Consider the following 20,361-nt stretch of genomic DNA (forward strand, 5'->3'; position numbering starts at 1 on the left):
GGAAAAAAAAATCGAGAGACTGTGATCAGGCAGGAGACGAGAACAAAGCCATACACTAGTGATTTAGGGTATATTTTGAGATACAGTTTCTTCTAACAGATCAAAATATACCCTAAATCACTAGTGTATGGCTTTGTTCTCGTCTCCTGCCTGATCACAGTCTCTCGATTTTTTTTTCCTTTTTTTTTTAAATCTTCTTCTTTCTTCTTTCAAACAACTTCTTATCAACTCCGTTTATAAAACCTTTTACAAATTTCATCTTTACAGTCATCTTCCATCCCTTCATTGTATCAACCCTTATTTTGTACATACATAAGTCTTTCTTCCTTTAAAATTTTAGGATGCACTTTCTTCTAACAGACCAAAATACACCCAAAATCTAGTGTGTGGCACTGATCTATGCACTAGCCTGATCATATTTGATCATTTTATGGTTTTTTTTTTGTTTTCTTCTGTTTTTGTTTGTTTTTATCTTTTTCTTTTTCTTTCTTTTTTTCTCTTTCTTTTTTCTTTCTTTCCCTTTCTTTTCCCCTGGTTTCAGGTCTTTTCTGATTTGTATAGAGTATATTTGCTGGGGATGTTGTTAATCTGTTAGCATTTTGTTCTCTCATTCATCTATTCTCCTCTGAACAAAATGACAAGACGAAAAAAATCACCTCAGCAAAAAGAACAAGAGGTAGTACCGTCTGCCAGGGACCTACTCAATACGGACATTAGTACAATGTCGGACCTAGAGTTCAGAATCCTGACTAAAGATACTAGCTGGGCTTGAACAAAGCGTGGAAGTTATTAGAGAAACCCTTTCTGGAGAAATAAAAGAACTAAAATCTAACCAAGTCGAAATCAAAAAGGCTATTAATGAGGTGCAATAAAAAATGGGGGCACTAACTGCTAGGATAAATGAGGCAGAAGAGAGAATCAGTGATATAGAAGACCAAATGATGGACAATAAAGAGGCTGAGAAAAAGAGAGAGAAACAACTACAGGATCACGAGGGCAGAATTCAAGAGATAAGCGATACGATAAGACGAAACAACATTAGAATAATTGGGATCCCAGAAGAAGAAGAAAGAGAGAGAGGGGCAGAAGGTATATTGGAGCAAATAATAGCAGAGAACTTCCCTAATGTGGGGAAGGAAACAGGCATCAAAATCCAGGAGGCACAGAGAACCCCTCTCAAAATTAATAAAAATAGGTCAACACCCCGACATCTAATAGTAAAACTTACGAGTCTCAGAGACAAAGAGAAAATCTTGAAAGCAGCTCGGGAGAAGAGATATGTAACCTACAATGGTAGAAACATTAGATTGGCAACAGACCTATCCACAGAGACCTGGCAGGCCAGAAAGCACGGGCATGATATCTTCAGAGCACTAAACGAGAAAAATATGCAGCCAAGAATATTATATCCAGCTAGGCTGTCACTGAAAATAGAAGGAGAGGTAAAAAGCTTCCAGGACAAACAAAAACTAAAGAATTTGAAACACAAAACCAGCCCTACAAGAAATATTGAAAGGGGTCCTCTAAGCAAAGAGAGAGCCTAAAAGCAGCATAGATCAGAAAGGAACACAGACAATATACAGTCACAGTCACCTTACAGGCAATACAATGGCACTAAATTCTTATCTTTCAATAGTTACCCTGAATGTAAATGGGCTCAATGCCCCAATCAAAAGACACAGGCTATCAGATTGGATTAAAAATCAAGCCCCATTGATGTGCTATCTGCAAGAGATGCATTTTAGACCCAAAGACACCCCCGCATTGAAAGTGAAGGGGTGGAAAACCATTTACCATGCTAATGGACACCAAAAGAAAGCTGGGCTGGCAATCCTTACATCAGACAAATTAGATTTTAAAACGAAGACTGTAATAAGAGATGAAGAAGGACACTATATCCTACTTAAAGGGTCTATCCACCAAGAAGATCTAACAATTGTAAATATCTATGCCCCGAACATGGGAGCAGACAATTATATAAAGCAATTAATAACAAAGGCAAAGAAACAGAGTGACAACAATACAATAATAGTGGGGGACTTTAACACCCCCCTCACTGAAATGGACAGATCATCCCAGCAAAAGATCAACAAGGAAATAAAGACTTTAAATGAAACACTGGACCAAATGGACTTCACAGACCTATTCAGAACATTCCATCCCAAAGCAACGGAATACACATTCTTCTCTAGTGCCCATGGAACATTCTCCAGAATTGATCACATCCTAGGTCACAAATCAGGTCTCCACCGGTACCAAAAGATTGGGATTATTCCCTGCATCTTTTCAGACCACAATGCTTTGAAACTAGAACTCAATCACAAGAGGAAAGTCAGAAAGAACTCAAATACATGGATGCTAAAGAGCATCCTACTAAAGAATGAATGGGTTAACCAGGAAATTAAAGAAGAATTAAAAAAATTCACGGAAACCAATGAAAATGAAAACACAACTGTTCAAAATCTTTGGGATGCAGCAAAGGCAGTCCTAAGAGGAAAGTATATAGCAATACAAGCCTTTCTTAAGAAACAAGAAAGGTCTCAAATACACAACCTAACCCTACATCTAAGGGAGCTAGAGAAAGAACAGCAAAGAAAGCCTAAACCCAGCAGGAGAAGAGAAATAATAAAGATTAGAGCAGAAATCAATGAACTAGAAACCAAAAGAACAGTCGAACAGATAAACGGAACTAGGAGCTGGTTCTTTGAAAGAATTCACAAGATTGATACACCCCTGGCCAGACTTATCAAAAAGTAAAGAGAAAGGACCCAAATCAACAAAATCATGAATGAAAGAGGAGAGATCACAACCAACACCAAAGAATACAAACAATTATAAGAACATATGATGAGCAACTCTATGCCAGCAAATTAGATAACCTGGAAGAAATGGGTGCATTCCTAGAGATGTATCAACTACCAAAACTGAACCAGGAAGAAATAGAATACCTGAACAGACCTATAACCACTAAGGAATTTGAAGCAGTCCTCAAAAATCTCCCAACAAACAAAAGCCCAAGGCCAGATTGCTTCCCAGGGGAATTCTACCAAACTTTTAAGGAAGAATTAATACCTATTCTCCTGAAACTGTTCCAAAAAATAGAAATGGAAGGAAAACTTCCAAACTCATTTTATGAGGCCACCATTATCTTGATTCCCAAACCAGACAAGACCCCATCAAAAAGGAGAATTACAGACCAATATCCTTGGATGAACATGGATGCAAAAATTCTCACCAAAATACTAGCCAATAGGATCCAACAGTATCTTAAAAGGATTATTCACTACGACCAAGAGGGATTTATCCCTGGGCTGCAAGGTTGGTTCAACATCCGCAAATCAATCAACGTGATACAATACATTAACAAAAGAAAGAACAAGCGTCATATGATCCTCTCAATAGATGCAGAAAAAGCATTTGACAAAGTACAACATCCTTTCTTGATCAAAACTCTTCAGAGTATAGGGATAGAGGGTACATACCTCAATATCATAAAAGCCATCTATGAAAAACCTACAGCGAATATCATTCTCAATGGGGAAAAGCTGAGAGCTTTTCCCCTAAGGTCAGGAATGCGGCAGGGATGTCCACTCTCACCACTGCTATTCAACATAGTATTAGAAGTCCTAGCCACAGCAATTAGACAACGAAAAGAAATGAAAGGCATCCAAATCGGCAAAGAGGAAGTCAAACTCTCACTCTTTGCAGATGATATGATACTGTATGTGGAAAACCCAAAAGACTCCACCCCAAAACTGCTAGATCTCATACAGGAATTCAGTAAGTAGCAGGATATAAAATCAATGCACAGAAATCAGTGGCATTCCTATACACCAACAAGAAGACAGAAGAGAGACAAATCAAGGAGTCCATCCCATTTACAATTGCACCCAAAACCATAAGTTACCTAGGAATAAATCTAACCAAAGAGGCAAAGGATCTGTACTCAAAAAAGTATAAAATACTCATGAAAGAAATTGAAGAAGACAGAAAGAAATGGAAAAACGTTCCATGCTCATGGATTGGAAGAACAAACACTGTGAAGATGTCAATGCTACCTAGAGTAATCTACACATTCAATGCAATCCCCATCAAAATACCATCCACTTTTTTCAAAGAAATGGAAGAAATAATCCTAAAATTTGTATGGAACCAGAAGAGACCCCGAATAGCCAGAGGAATATTGAAAAAGAAAAGCAATGCTGGCGGCATCACAATTCCGGACTTCAAGCTCTATTACAAAGCTGTCATCATCAAGACAGCATGGTACTGGCACAAAAACAGACACATAGATCAATGGAACAGAATCGAGAGCCCAGAAATGGACCCTCAACTCTATGGTCAAGTAATCTTTGACAAAGCTGGAAACAATGTCCAATGGAATAAAGACAGTCTCTTCAACAAATGGTGTTGGGAAAATTGGTCAGCCACATGTAGAAGAATGAAACTGAACCATTTCCTTACACCACACACAAAAATAGACTCCAAATGGTTGGAAGACCTAAACGTGAGACAGGAGTCCATCAAATCCCAAAGGAGAACACAGGTAGCAATCTCTTCGACCTCAGCCGCAGCAACTTCTTCCTAGAAACATCACCAAAGGCAAAGGAAGCAAGGGCAAAAACGAACTCTTGGGATTTCATCAAGATAAAAAGCTTTTGCACAGCAAAAGAAAGAGTCCACAAAACCAAAAGACCACCGACAGAATGGGAGAAAATATTTGCAAATGACATATCAGATAAAGGGCTAGTATCCAAAATCTATAAAGAACTTATCCAACTCAACACCCAAAGAACAAATAATCCAATCAAGAAATGGGCAGAAGACATGAACAGACATTTTTCCAAAGAAGACATCCAAATGGCCAACAGACACAAGAAACAGTGCTCAACATCGCCCGGCATCAGGGAAATCCAAATCAAAACCTCAATGAGATACCACCTCACACCAGTCAGAATGGCTAGAATTAACAAGTCAGGAAACAACAGATGTTGGCAGGGATGTGGAGAAAGGGGAACCCTCCTACACTGTTGGTGGGAATGCAAGCTGGTGCAACCACTCTGGAAAACAGTATGGAGGTTCCTCAAACAGCTGAAAATAGAGCTACCATACGATCCAGCAATTGCACTACTGGGTATTTACCACAAAGATACAAATGTAGGGATCCGAAGGGGTACATGCATCCCAATGTTTATAGCAGCAATGTCCACAACAGCCAAACTGTGGAAAGAGCCAAGATGTCCACCGACAGATGAATGGATAAAGAAGATGTGGTATATATACACAATGGAATATTATGCAGCCATAAAAAGAATGAGATCTTGCCATTTGCAACGACATGGATGGAACTGGAGGGTGTTTTGCTGAGTGAAATAAGTCAATCAGAGAAAGACATGTATCATATGACCTCGCTGATATGAGGAATTCTTAATCTCAGGAAACAAACTGAGGGTTGCTGGAGTGGTGGGGGGTGGGAGGGATGGGGTGGCTGGGTGATAGACATTGGGGAGGGTATGTGCTATGGTGAGTGCTGTGAATTGTGCAAGACTGTTGAATCACAGATTTATACTTCTGAAACAAATAATGCAATATACGTTAAGAAAAAAAAAAGAAGATAGCAGGAGGGGAAGAATGAAGGGGAGTAAGTCGGAGGGGGAGACGGACCATGAGAGACGATGGACTCTGAAAAACAAACTGAGGTTTCTAGAGGGGAGGGTGTTGGGGGGATGGGTTAGCCTGGTGATGGGTATTAAAGAGGGCACGTTCTGCATGGAGCACTGGGTGTTATGCACAAACTATGAATCATGGAACACTACATCAAAAACTAATGATGTAATGTATGGTGATTAACATAACAATAAAAAAATTAAAAAAAAAGAAAAATAGCTACAACTAAAAGATTCCATTGTATTATACATACAGCCTCTTACTAACAGTGTACTTTTATCTAATAAGAACAATAGATGATTAATACCTGAGGGAGCTGTTGTTAGGGTTTTTTAGGTCTTGATGAAGTTTTATCACCCATTCCTGATATTCTTGCTTCTGGATGGCAGTTGATTGTTTTAACTCATTTGACCATTTATTTTCTAAGTCCTAAAAAGAGAGAGTACACCAAGTGGTCAAATTTTTTTTTTTTTTTACAAACATAAGTGAAAGAAAATGCAACTGTGTATCTAAAAATCATTGCACTTCACTTACTTGCTGGGATTCAAAATGCTGAGCAGCCAGTGAATTTACATCTTGATCTGTCAGTGATTTACCCAATTCCTGCATCACTTTTTCCATTTCAATGCCTTGTCTAAAACATAAATGAGTGGATCAGATAATATTCATGATATCTTTAAGGGGTATGGCCACTCCTGATTCATTAAACAATCTCTACGAAGTGAAAATGAAATTTTTTCTTTTATAGGAAGATGTCCAGGAATAGCAACTGTAATACCTAGAAAGCACTCTGAAGCCCTGGAAATGGGGATGTGGGAATAATGATAATGTTATATAATGCGTCATTTGTACAGCTAGATATTGATCTAAATTTAACACATAAGTGAAAGCAGTCAAAATCTAGGCGATCTTTCAATTTCCATGACTAATGCTTGAAACTAGACTCCTTTCTCATCTGCAGATTTCCTCAAAGAAGATACTCTGACTCCAGCTTTAATACATTTTCTACTTATACGCACAGGAGTTAAAGTGATATCAAGCTCTGAAAGTTAGCTTATAGTATCGCCGAAGCTGTCAATTAGGTTCTAAGAATCAAACTGGTATTAAGTCACAAAGTTCTCCTTATAGAGGAATATAAGATACATTCTAAAGTATGTTTTAGCCTTACCTTCTTCATTTGTGCAGAAATTAAACATGGTTTTCCCACAGGAAAAACTAATCACTGGTATTAGAAGTTCAGATACCAGTTATTTACGGGAGAGACGGGCTATGACAAGAAGACCCAGGGGAGCCTTTTGCAGTGTTGGAAATATTCCATTTCTTGAGCTGAGTGATGATTACATGGGTGTGCTTACTTTATAAAAACTTATTGAATTGTACACCTACAGGTTGTTGTCTTTTCTGTATGTTTTAATAAATAAGTTCTTAAAATTTTTAAAATTAAAAAATTATCTTCTAATATAAATGTATTTAAAAAGTTTGTTCTAAAATATATTTCAAACAAATGTGAAAATAATGAAATAAAGACATAAAGGAAAAGGATTTTACTATGAGTCTAATTAATGTAATTGCTCTTAAAAGAGAATTTATCATTACTTATAACAACCGATTAAGACACTTATATGTACATGATAAATAAAACTCATTTATATGTTATACATTTATTTATACATTTCTGTATTTACCTCCTAGTATTAAATGTTCAGTACCATTTAGTCCTCAATTAATTCTAATGCAGGTGAGCCCAATAACTTTTTATAACTATTGGGGGCCAGGTGTTTGCAAGTAAAATTTTTAATTAAAGCAGAAATAATTGCAACACAATTATAAATACAAACTTTGATATAAATAGATTAATATTTTACATTATGCATGTTCCCTCTAGTGGATAAAAAGTATCATTGCCATTTTTAAGTTTTAAAGATTTAGTATCTTTAAATATCAATAAATGAGTATCTTTAAATTTTTGTATCTTAAATCTGGTTTGCTAACAGCAGCAAATTAACAGTGAGGAAAAAAAGACTAATAAATAATTCAACAAAAGAAATTGCATGAACATTTATTTCACCCTAAATGTGTCAGAAATGCAAGAGCTAGTGATACAGTTAATGACACAATATACATTTCCTCGGATTAAGATGAAAGGAAATTTTATTATATTTCTAGTTCTATCTAACTAGGTATTGGCTCAGTTTGTCAGGTGTGATAATTCTAACAACCTGAACATTATCTTGAAGATACTTAGAAAAAATGATTATAACAGTCTGCTATAACAGAAAAAACAGAAAAAATTATTATACTGTGCTAAGAAACTGTCTTTTAAAGATGTAAAGTGGAATTAAAATTAAAAGAGAAATAAGAAAATGTGTCACTTCTGCTCATGCATTGGGTAAATGAATTGGGTGAACTTCCATAGCTATCAGTGAAGTCTAACTTGTCTTAAGTTATACTGTTCACCTTTACAACAATCACCTACCTCAAGAGGAACCTAGCTTATTTTTCTCTTTCAAGCTAACAGTTTGGGTATTGGAGAATAAACTACAAATTGTTGTCAAAATAAATGTATTTAGGGGCGCCTGGGTGGCTCAGTCGGTTAAGCGGCTGCGTTCGGCTCAGGTCATGATCCTGGGGTCCTGGGATCGAGCCCCATGTCCAGCTCCCTGCTCAGCGGAGAGCCTGCTTCTCCCTCTCCCTGCCACTCTGCCTACTTGTGCTATCTATCTGTCGAATAAATAAATAAAATCTTAAGAAAAAAAATAAATGTATTTAAATATTATGTTTACAAAGAAAAAAAAAAAAGCAAAACCCCATCAAGATTTGGCCAAAGGACATTTCAAAAAATAACATAAACCAGGGCACCTGGGTGGCTCAGTCATTAAGCGTCTGCCTTCGGCTCGGGTCATGATCCCAGGGTCCTGGGATCGAGCCCCACATCAGACTCCCTCCCTGCTCGGCAGGAAGCCAGCTTCTCCCTCTCCCACTTCCCTTGCTTGTGTTCCTGCTCTTGCTATCTCTCTCTCTGTCAAATAAATAAAAAAAAAAACCTTACAAAAAAAAAAACAAACCCAAACTCCTACAAAAAAACTATTCCACAATAGAAAAAAAATGTATGAAGTACCAGTAAATACAGATAATTAGTAAGTTAATGCAGCTTCCCCAAAGGAAGAATACTTATATAAATCTAACCTATATTTCATTCTTATTCTAAAAATATAGTCACAGTTTTACTGGCTACATAATAAAGGACTAAATAAAACTTTTGTCTCCCTGAGAGACACAGCTTCAACTCTTTACCTGGTGACAACAACTCATACTACAGGTACCCCACCTAGAAAGGAACAAACTGCCTCAATGCAGCTGATCAGCAAAGCTAAACCCATATGGAGTGACAAATGTCAAAATATCAAGTTCTTTCTGACAGAGAATGTTCTAATATTTTACTAGATAGGAAAATAAAAGGTTGAGAGGAGTAGAACTGTTATGAAAATGTACCAACCTACGCAATATAGTAAAAATGCTGATCTGGTATGCAGAAAAGTATTTCTCAGGAAAAAACTACCAAATCCATTTGCTTATGATTTTTGCATTTTAAATTTTCCTAACTATGACAACCCTCAAAATAACAGATTATTCTCATCTTGCTGGTCCCAATGTTTTCTAATGCAAAGCAAATGAGAGCCAGGAGCAAACCAGTACATCATTTTAAATTTACTACTTTGGGACAGACTATCAAGTCAGTCACAAGAAATACATGTGATTTGGTCCTAATATACTTTTACAATTAAAGAAATTTTACATCACCCACTCAAAACATTATCTTAATACCACATATACCTAAAGTCTTAAGTGAATGTCTTTAAGGTAATAAATGTTATTAGATTCTGCTGGATTAAAATGGATTATCTAGAAGAAGCATATCCTGATTATTACATTTTACAGGATTGCTACAAAGCAATCTAGAAAGTCATGTTTTAAAATAATGCTAGCAATTTTTTACTTACTCTGGAGGGAAAAAATGAATCACAAAAGCATTGTTTTCAATACTGTATGCAATGAATTAGAATGTCTTGGAATAATACTAGTGTTATTTTTTCCCCTCATGTAAATAAACTTACAAAAGTGAACTGAAAGAGACCATGAACTTAGTAATGGCAGGGTTTTAAAGAGGTTCCAAATAGGGAGAGAGCTTGGTATAGTGGTTAAGAGCTTTTGAGTGGAGCTATGACTTCAAATTCCAGCTTGTCCTTAGACAAGTTATTTAACTTATTTTCCTCATCTGTAAAAGGGGGTAATAATAGTTGGGCTGTGGTAAGAATCAAATGAGATAAGGCATCTGTTATGGACTGCATGTTTGTGTCTCCTCAAATTCGTATGTTGAAACCCTAACCCCCAATGTGATGATATTTGGAGGTGGGGCCTTCGGAGGTCATTGGGTTTAGACGAAGTCATGAGGTTGGAGCCCTCATGATGGAATTAGTATCTAGAACTCTCTCTCCAGAAGAGACACACCAGGACCATACACTGAGGAAAGGCCATGGGAGTGCACACTGAGAAGGCACTGTCTATAAGCCAGGAGACGGGTCTTCCAGGTACCAAATCTGCTGGCACCTTGATCTTGAACTACCTAAGCCTCCAGAACTGGGAGAAAAAAATTTCTCCTGTTTAAGCCACCTAGTCTATGGTATTTTGTTATAGCCTGAACAGGCTAAGATATCATCTAAAGCACTTTGCACAGTGCCTAGAGCTTAGAAATAATATATAAAGATTAGAAATAATATATAAAGCCACCATAATTTATTCAGGTAAATCACTTGAGAAGTTTTATAAGTCTGTGATGACTTCCTAGTTGAAATTACAGATTGAAACACACAAGAAAATTAATTTCCAATATTAGAGAACTTTTTTCTATTTTATTTTTCAATTTCACAATTAAATGAAAACCAATTGTTCTGCAGCCACCGTATCTGACAATGTGACATTTAATTATGATAGTGCAAGAAATCTGAAATACCTCTCTCGTAATTTTTTCAGCTCCACATCTCTTTCGCCAATCAGTTCTGAGATACTAACAAAGTAATTATGTTCCAAATTTAGGAGAGTTTCAGAGGCTGGAGAATGGATTAGGTCATGGTACACATCTGCAAAATCTTCATCCCAGCTGGGCTCTTCAGGCCTTGCATGCTCTAACGTGGTCTACAAGATGACACACAGACATTCTTAAATCATGACACGGCATTTTCATTTACTATACTACTAGATGAGTACATATATTATGAATCTTTTTTTGTGCATCAGACAAGGATAGAGACCTTCTATTTATATACGTGTATATATAGGTTATATAGGATTATTTGAGTATACAAAAAGATGGAAAGGTAGAAACTAAGATGTAATATGAATTACCTGGAGGTAGGAATGAGGAGGGGGTACTAATATGGAGGAAGGGATAGGAAGTGTTCATAATTGAAAAAAAATTAAGGGTGCTATGATCTCATTTCTGTAAAATAACAGAATTTTAACATTTCTGTAAAATTACAGAATAACATTTCTGTAAAATACACACACACACACACACACACAAGGGATGATCAACAAAATGCTAATGGTAGCTATTTCAGGAATGTAGGATTATATTATACCATATTATTATAATTAGAAAAAAGCTTCTCATTATTAAAAATACATTGCTCTTTTTCTCTCTCTCTCTCTGAGACAAATAAATAAAAAAATTAAAAAAAATGCATTGCCAAAAAAGGTTTTATAGGATATACATTTAGAAAATGAGGTTACATATATACTCACATGTTTAGTGATGCAATGACCCTGAAAACCCAATTCATGTGTAGGATTTTACATCAAGATAAACCTATGCAATTATTTTGACTTTTTCTAGTATTCTGCTTTCTTCTTAAAATGCTTTTAAGAATATGAAATCTTTTAAGAATACGCTTTTAAGAATATGAAAACAGTAGCTATCAAAATGATAAGGGACCGAGTAAACACTGATAAACAAGAAAAACAGAAACATGGAGAGAGGCAAAATGGGGATACCCTCAACACACACAAGGATCCATCCAAGGAAGTATGCACACATATCCATCTGGGGAGGTATGGACGCCTGTCCCAAGGACCTGAGATATGTCAATACATCAGACAGACACAATGCTTTGTAGGTGAGAAAACTGGTTGAGCAGTTCTTTGTCAAAGATTATGCAATTTAATGACAAAAGTGGAAATAACACGAAGAACTCAATGTTTTTTCCATTACTGATCTTTGTAAACAGACACCTATAAAAAAAGAACAATCTGGATTCTTCCCTTTCCTTGCCAATGAAAATAAAAACTGTAATCGATGAGGACACAACTCAAAGTAATAATTTACCTAAAAATAAAGCAAGTGGACATATCCCAGAAATAGGTATCTTCAAACCGGTCAATCAATAGGTAAACCTTTATCCCTTATCTTTTACTTACACTTCAATCAATTGCCAGATCAGGAGGGAAGAGTTTAAGGTGACTAGCTGAATCTTGAACATGGATTTCATCTGCTCTAATGCCTCTGAAAATTTGACAGCACATTCTGCTAACTGCTCTAGGAATTATAAGCAGCCCATGTGACTTAAGCTCAGTTCGAAATTCACTTCAGGTTCAGGCTAAAACTTTGTAGGAAGGAGCCTGTGAGAGATCATAGAGATCTGCTTGCCCATACATAGTACCAGATATTCAGGAACCTCACGAACCAGATCAGCTAACCATAGTAACCGGCAGCATCAATTTAACACTTGGCCTAGAGCAAGCCTTACCAATAGGTACAAACTACCTACATGAGAAGCACTAAACAGAGTTTTCCCCTAACCTAACTCATGCCATCCCCTCAGGAGAGAGGATACTAGGAAAGGAACTGTGATGGCTGACAGGAATGGGGGCACTGAGTAAAGGCCTGCAAAAAGAAAACTATTTAATGTCCAGGCCATTATTTCTCCACCTCTACCTTCCCACGTAAAGCTTTGGCCCTGAATTCACACCACAGACTTCCTCTCTGTTCCACGTCCTGTCATCAGCCTGGGTTACCTGGATGTCCGTGTGGGGAACCCAATCCAGTGCCCTGCCTCTTGCTTCCCTGAACTTATCTTTACTAAGTCCTCTGCTCCCCCTGAGTCCCCCACTCTGCATCATTCCCGGGAACAGCTCAGCCTCTGAAACAGAAACATTCAGTCTCTGACTATAACCTCCAACCAAGATTCACATTCAATTACTCCCAGGCAATGGGTTCTTTAAATCATCAGGATCTCCACTGCACAGACCCTTCTACTTTCTTATATTTTATCAGCCATTAGGTCCCGCCCAGCTTCACTTTCTTCCGTAAGTAGTTTAGGGAATGGTCCAGCATTCAAATATTTTCTTGCCCAAATCCTCAACCCCCTTGACTGCTGTTCTTTCTCTTGCCCACCTAACAAAACTCTAATATTATTCCTTTTCTCTATGCTTGCAGTCAGGCTATAGAACACTGCAGCAGAAAAACTACAAAACTGTAAAGTTTATGATGACAGATTGGTACTACTCTAACTTTTCCCTTCAATGATGCCTGGAAATCCTTTTTCTGGTCAGTTCTCTCCTCAAACATCCAACTGTGTCATCAGTTCCCCCACTTCATCTAAACACATGGCCTGTATTTCCCAGATAAAGGAGAAGCAGTTAGAAGAGAATGTCCTCATCTTTCTGCTACTAAAGCAGTAAAATTTTCAGTATCTATATCCATTGTTTTCTTCTTCCTTTCTGCCATAACAGAAGAAATGTACCTCCTCCCGGTCAAGATTAATTCTCTACTTGAGTTCTGGATCCCACCCCTTCCAGTCTTCATCGATACCGTCGTAAACAAACCCCTGATCTTGTGTTTTCATTTTGCAAGCGTCTCATCCTTCCTCTTTAGGCAACCAAGCTTCTTGAGTTATCTATATTCATTCTATTTCCACACTCCCACACATTCTTTTTTTTTAATTTTTAAAATTTTATTTATGTTAGTCACCATACAGTACATCATTAGTTTTTGATGTGGTGATCCACAATCCAGTGTTTTCGTGTAACACCCAGGGCTCCGTGTGGTACGTGCCCTCCTTAATACTCCCACACATTCTTAAAGTCATGGAAATCTAGTTTCAGTCCCACCAATGGTTAAAACTGATCTTGCCACAGATAAAGATTACCTGATAAACCTAATGGGTATTTTTGAGTCTTTTCCTCACTTCATTCTCTCAGAAGCATTTGACATATGAACTATTCCCTCCTTCTTGGCACCTCTTTTTTCTCAACCTTCATGGAGCCATAATCTTCTGTCTTCTTTCTACTTCCTGGGCCAATTCCTCTCTTCCCTTTGCAGGTTCTTCTTCCTCTGTTCATCCCTTAGGTGTTAGTGTGTTCATTTACTTGTATATTCATCCATCTTTTTTTTTTTTTTTTTTTTTTTTGCCATCTACTTATCCCATCTATCTAACCCATACCAAAGCTCTGTTATTTCCAGGCACTGGGATACGTACCAGAGCTATAATAGAGAATACACTAAACATTTCCAGGTGGTTATCCATACAAGCAGGAGATACAGGTAAGTCAACAGACAATTCTAATACAGGGTTTCACTGGGATTCTGCACAGGCATGTACTCTTTTCCTTCTACATAGTCACCCTGGGCAATTTCATTCATTCCATGACTTCAAAATTCATCTATGTATAAATGACTCCCATACCCATATCTCCAATCCAATCATCTTTCCTGAGTGCCAGGTATACACAGCTAAGTGCTTATGAGACACCTCCACATGGGTGCCTCTTGTGGGCACGTCACATTTAAAGGGTATAAACTGAAGTCATCATTTTTATGCCGTAACTTGCTTCTCAAGTGAAGGGAGCCACCGTTCTACCATTCCCTCAGTTGTCCAAGCAAGAAATCTGAGCCAACTGATCTTTTATCTTTCATGTCTCAGCTTAAATATTAACACCTTAGAGAAGAGTTCTTTAATCCTATATAAATTAGGTTTATAACCCCCTTCCTGGTTCTCCATGACAGCACCCTACTTATTTCCTTAATAACATTTTTAAAATTATAATTTATGTACTTATTAACTATCTTCTTCACTACCGTTACATGGGAATAAGGACCAGATTTGTTATGTTGATACATCCCCAATGCCTAGTACAGGATCCACACAAAGTATTTGCTGAATAAACAAATATATGAATGGAAAGTCATTTGTTATCTTCTCTTTACTATTTTAACTACCACTGTTCTAGACTAAACTTTCATAATTTCTTCCCTAACTACAACAGTCCTCTAACTTATTCCAATATTTCTCCCTTGCAGGATAAACTCTTCATGCTAATGCACTGAACTGATGTTCCTGAAGTACAAACATGATCATTATCTTACTCCTCTACTAAACTCTTAAAGCTGCTCATTACCTTCGGCATAAAGACAGAACTCAAGATGGCTTGAACTCTCTTTCTCAGCCATTCTGAACAACTTTCAGTTTTTCTAATGTGCCATGGGCTCTCTCACCTCCAAACCTTTATATTTATACCCTCTACCTAGGGTATTATTTCTCTCCTCTCCCACCACATACCTTCCACCTACCTATTTCCAACTAATCTTTCAGGTCTCAACTCACTTTCTCTTTCCTGTGGGAAGCTTTCCTGAAGTTCTCTAGACTAGAATAGGTGTACCTGCTTTGTGCTCTCCTTGCACTGTCCTGTACCATAGCACTTATCACATTCACTGCACTTAATTTTATTTTATTTTTCTAAAGATTTTATTTATTTACTTGAGAGAGAGAGAGAGTGTGCATGAGTGGGGGAGGGGCAGAGGGAGAGGGAGAAGCAGACTCCCCGCTGAGCAGGGAGCCCCACATGGGGCTCAATCCCAGGACCTGAGATCATGACCTGAGCTGAAGGCAGATGCTTAACCGACTGAGCCACCCAGGTGCCCCCACTGCACTTAATTTTAAATATCTGTCTGCTGACAGTCTGTAAACTCTGAGAAGGTAAGAACTGTGTCTATTTTCTTTCTGCTTATCCCCAAGTGCCTAACACAATATCTGATATCTAACAGAAGCTCAGTACACATTTGATGAATGGATGAATACAAAGAGACTTGAGAAGACAATACTGAAATGGAAGATAGGGCACCACCAAAAATAAATAGCCAACTTCACAATGTTGCCAATAGTTGGCTCTGTTTAGCTTTCCTCATCTAGCCAAGCCTACTTCTCATTATTTTAAAAAAATTAGCACAATAGCAAAGACACAGCTGTGATTAGGAAAAAACCATGTAAGGTTTTTAGAGGCTGAAAACAGAACAAGATGACAAGCAATAGATCCTATGACAATAGACAAGAAAAGGAAACACAGAAGAAAACAGAATTACTCCACACAGTAGGGATTCACAGTCATACACACTTTATTTTATTAGGCCATCAGAATCTCCTCTACCAGGCAAGTACATCCATTAAAGTACAGCTCTGTTATCAGGGGCAATGGTCCTCCACAATGGAAATTCCTTATATAACAGTAGCATATTCAGTACATCTCTGCAGTGTACTGCACCTGCAGTGATGGGACAGACAGTCCTTCCTTGCAGCTGTGCCTCACTGTATCACCTAAAGGTATAATCACTTATATTTATAGTAATGACTCGGGGTCCTCAAGAAGTTAGAACTGAATTTTATATACTGTGTTCAAGAAAGCAAGGAAATGTGTACTACATTCCTTATTTAAATTTTTTTTAAGTTTATTTATCTTTATCTAAAGTAATCTACACCCAACGTGGGGCTGGAACTGATGACCCTGAGATCAAGAGCCACACACTGCTCCTACTGAGCCAGCCAGGCACCCCTGTACTACATTTTTAAAAGATCTTCGTCAACAGGTGGTTAAGGAAAAAGTTTAATGATTTAAATATATTAGCATCTGAAATATCTAGTAAGTCCATGTATAGTAAATGGAGCTCATTCTTTCATAACCAAGGTAACTGGTATTACTGTAAACATTATGCTATTTCACCTTTTTACTGATGGTCCAGTTATTCTTCTCAGGTGACTGAAATACTGTTTACCCATATACTGCAGCGATGTGTGAGCCCCTCTGTCCCCTCTGCTCCATTCTGCTTCCACTAGCACAGTCTTCTGCCTGCCATACTTGGATTCTTCTGATCTCCATAAGGCTGCAGCTTCTAATCTCTGCTGGCCCTCTGGCGATCTGCAACATCGTTTCCTTTTCCTTTTTAATTCCTTCTTTTTAGTCGCAGATTCCGACATTCTTGAGGCTGTACTAGCTGTTCAGCTTTTATAACTTTCACAGCCAGTGGCAGCCCGAATACATCCAGTGTTATTTGGGTCCTCTCAGTTATTTTCCTGACAGTCAAGATTTCCTTTTTTTTACTGTTAGAATTAGCTTCTTTGCTCTTTCTTTCCTTAATTCTTTAAAAACAAACAAGCAACTATACTTCTAGAATCCTGGCATTGCTAGAAAGCTGAACTCTATGTAACAAGAGGTGCTATGTATCTACTAAATTTCCAGAGGGTGAGAATAGAGTACTTGCTTGATGGAGGCTTGCTGATTTTAATTCACTGTAAATCTGCACTCTTGTGATTAAATGAATAAGTACAGAGTGTTCTTATTTTGTTACATTAATATTACTATTATTATCACTATTGTTATGATCATTAATCTGGAAGATGGTCAAATTCTTATTTTTAGAATGGCTAATGTGCAGAATAAGGAAAACCATAAATTAGTGAATATGGTAATTATTTTTTTATAATACGATAAATTTAAACACATAAACACTTATTGACCTAACATTTGGGAAGTTTTCTCTTTGGTTACACCGAATCAGGGCTAGAAGAGGTTCTGCCAGATTTTGTATCAAAACCATAGCAATCCTAGAAGAGGAACTGATTGCTTTCTTCAAGAACTCTTGACCATTCTTCTTCTCCCAACTTCTCTGCATGCTCCCATGTATTTACCCTGATCCCAACACTGACTGCAGTGTTATTGGCTATAGATTTCTTTGTCTCTTTCTACTAGATTGTAAGCTCCTTGAAGGCAAAGACTTAATCCTCAGCTGTGTACATTTTAGATGTACAAAAACCCATTTTAGATGTATAAAAAAATACTGCTTGAATAAATTAAGTAGAATTATTCTTTAACTACATCTTAATTATTTATTCCTTTATAGCAGAAAGATTAGGTTTCTTTAAATAGTAATTATTATAGGCATATCTTTTTTTTAATGCAACTGTGTTCTTAACATTTAAAATAATACATGTAAATAGTGTCATCTTTTATTTTTTTTTAAAGACTTTATTTATTTATTTGAGAGAGAGAATGAAAGAGAGAGCAACAAGAGGGGGGAGGGTCAGAGGGAGAAGCAGACTCACTGCTGAGCGGGGCGCCCGATGCGGGACTCGATCCTGGGACTTCAGGATCAAGACCTGAGCTGAAGGCAGTCGCTTAACCAACTGAGCCACCCAGGCGCCCTCATCTTTTAAATATACTAGGAAACCTTAATGGACATGAAGCAAACTGCTTTGAACAACAAACTATGACCCCATAAAATTGATTTTCAAATTCTCATAGACCAAGTTGCTTAAAGTGGGATGTAATTCACTCATTATAGCTTGCAATTATCGAATTTGTCTGTTTATGTAGTTCTGTTTCTGGCTCCTTAACTAAAATGTAAATTTCATTTTGTGTCTATCTTGCTCACCATTTTATGTCTAATACCTGGCACAGTACAGTACCTGGCATGCAGTAGATTCTCAACTGTATCTCATCAATTCTAAGATGCATATTTTTTCACATTACAACTCTGGGAAATCAGAACGCGTCTTATACTGATGGTATCTTGGTATTCTACCATTGTTTAATTGATGGTGGTGTTCTATCTCAGCAGTAAATAAAATAATGGTGTGTGTTATGATCAATGGCATCTTAGACTTTATGAAATAAGATATATTATTTAAATGGAAAAATGATGACATTATGTAACTATAAAACAACAGTGAAGGGGTGCCTGGGTTCAGGTCATGATCTCAGGGTTGAGATCGAGCCCCGTGTTGGGCTCTGTACTAGGCAGGCAGCCTGCTTAAGATTCTCTCTCTCCCTCTGCCCCTCTGCCCCCAACTCACGCTCGCTCACTCTCTCTAAAACAAAACAAATCAAAAAAGGCAACAACAACAGTGAGGATAAGTGAGAGGACAAAAGTAAAAGCCCAAAATGAACTACTACTGCTAGTTTAAGGTTGCCAGATAAAATACAGGTCACCCAGTTAGATTAGAATTTCAGATATGTTCCATATAATATGTGGGATATACTTATACTAAAAAATTATTCATTCTTTGAGATTTGGGTGCCCTGTATTTTTAATTGCTAAATCTGCCAACCCTGTGCTGGTTAGAAATACAAAAGTAGCTTCTCTTTCACAAAGATATTACATAAAGTATTTGTTGCTCACCCTCATATAGGAAGGAGTTACAGGAACATCAATATAGGTTATATATTATGGAATAAAATCTTGTACGTAGAGAAGAAAGGATTCCACAACTGTTTCAGTATTACTTTAGCAATTTAAAAGCTTCATCAAAGTCCAAAATATCCCTGAAATTTACAATCTGATCTATTTTCTTACCTCAGCATAAGCTTTGGCCCATGAACCGGCCAGCTGATGTAAATCTACTTCACCTGATTTCACAGCTTCCAGGGATGCTTCGGCATCTCTGTCATAATCTCTGAGGGATTCTTCTTCTATAAACTGGCTCAGAGCTTCTTTTAAGTCTGTAACAGGGATAAGAAATGCCAACATCAGCAAAATCCTGACGTAAACAGGGAACATTTTACCTGGATAAGCATTCCAATGTGAAATTTTATTTTATCAAGCTTGTATACTTAATACAATAAAACCAGCTTGGGGATCTTTTGACTAGTTTCACAATTATTTTTCTTTACTATTACAGGTTATTGCATTGAAAATGGTCAAAATTCTTATGTATAACCTTGATAGTAATTTAAAACATTACTTTAAGTCTGATTCTTCAGTTTGAAACTGAGCAGGTAAAAGCACATGAAGAAAAATCTACAGATTTTGAGGTTCTGAAGGTTACTGTACTTAAATGAAGAAGCTTCCTATATATAGAGTTACAGTCTTTGAATTTGAAAGAGAAATTGAATGATTAGCATATTAAAGTGGATTTAATTGGGATGATCTATAATCCCAGTTTCAGAGACACTACTTAGAGATGATATAATGGAAAAAGCACAGGGACAGAAATCAGGATACTTGTGTTCTGGTTTTGGCTCTGTCACTATGTTTGTAGCTTTAGACCAGTGGTTCTCAATTTTTAGCATGCATTAGAAATCCCTGGAGGGTTTACTGAAATAGATTGCTACATGCCACCCCCAGAGTGTTTGATTCTGAAAGAATGGGGCGAGGCCCAAGAATGTGCATTTCCAACAAGGTTCCAAGTGATGCTGTAGCTTCTGATCAAGGAACAACCTATGGAAACCACTGCCTTAGGCAAACAATTTACCTTTTCAATGTGCTAGTTTCCTTGTTTGTACAATGAGATCGTGTTAAAAAGTTCCTAGATTCCCTTTAACTCTATGATCTAACATGGTCTCAGCTTAAAATGTTTTTCTCATTTCTGA

At 37.3% G+C, this 20,361-nt stretch overlaps 1 protein-coding gene across 2 annotated transcripts in view; it reads right to left on the reverse strand.

Annotated features, from left to right (window-relative positions):
- Nucleotides 1-20,361, reverse strand: part of FERRY3 (FERRY endosomal RAB5 effector complex subunit 3) — a 56,713-nt gene that overhangs the window by 33,392 nt on the left and 2,960 nt on the right. For both annotated transcript variants that reach the window (XM_025851989.2, XM_025851990.2), the window contains 4 exons: nt 19,346-19,491; nt 10,679-10,860; nt 6,202-6,301; nt 5,975-6,096 (listed from right to left, as the gene is read on the reverse strand). In XM_025851989.2, coding sequence (XP_025707774.1) covers nt 5,975-6,096; nt 6,202-6,301; nt 10,679-10,860; nt 19,346-19,491 — 550 coding nt within the window. The remainder of the gene's footprint in view (nt 1-5,974; nt 6,097-6,201; nt 6,302-10,678; nt 10,861-19,345; nt 19,492-20,361) is intronic.

This window comes from Callorhinus ursinus, unplaced genomic scaffold, assembly GCF_003265705.2.
Source record: "Callorhinus ursinus isolate GAN/ISIS: 27379988/994484 unplaced genomic scaffold, GSC_fseal_2.0 scaffold74, whole genome shotgun sequence".
NCBI classification, from domain to species: domain Eukaryota; kingdom Metazoa; phylum Chordata; class Mammalia; order Carnivora; family Otariidae; genus Callorhinus; species Callorhinus ursinus.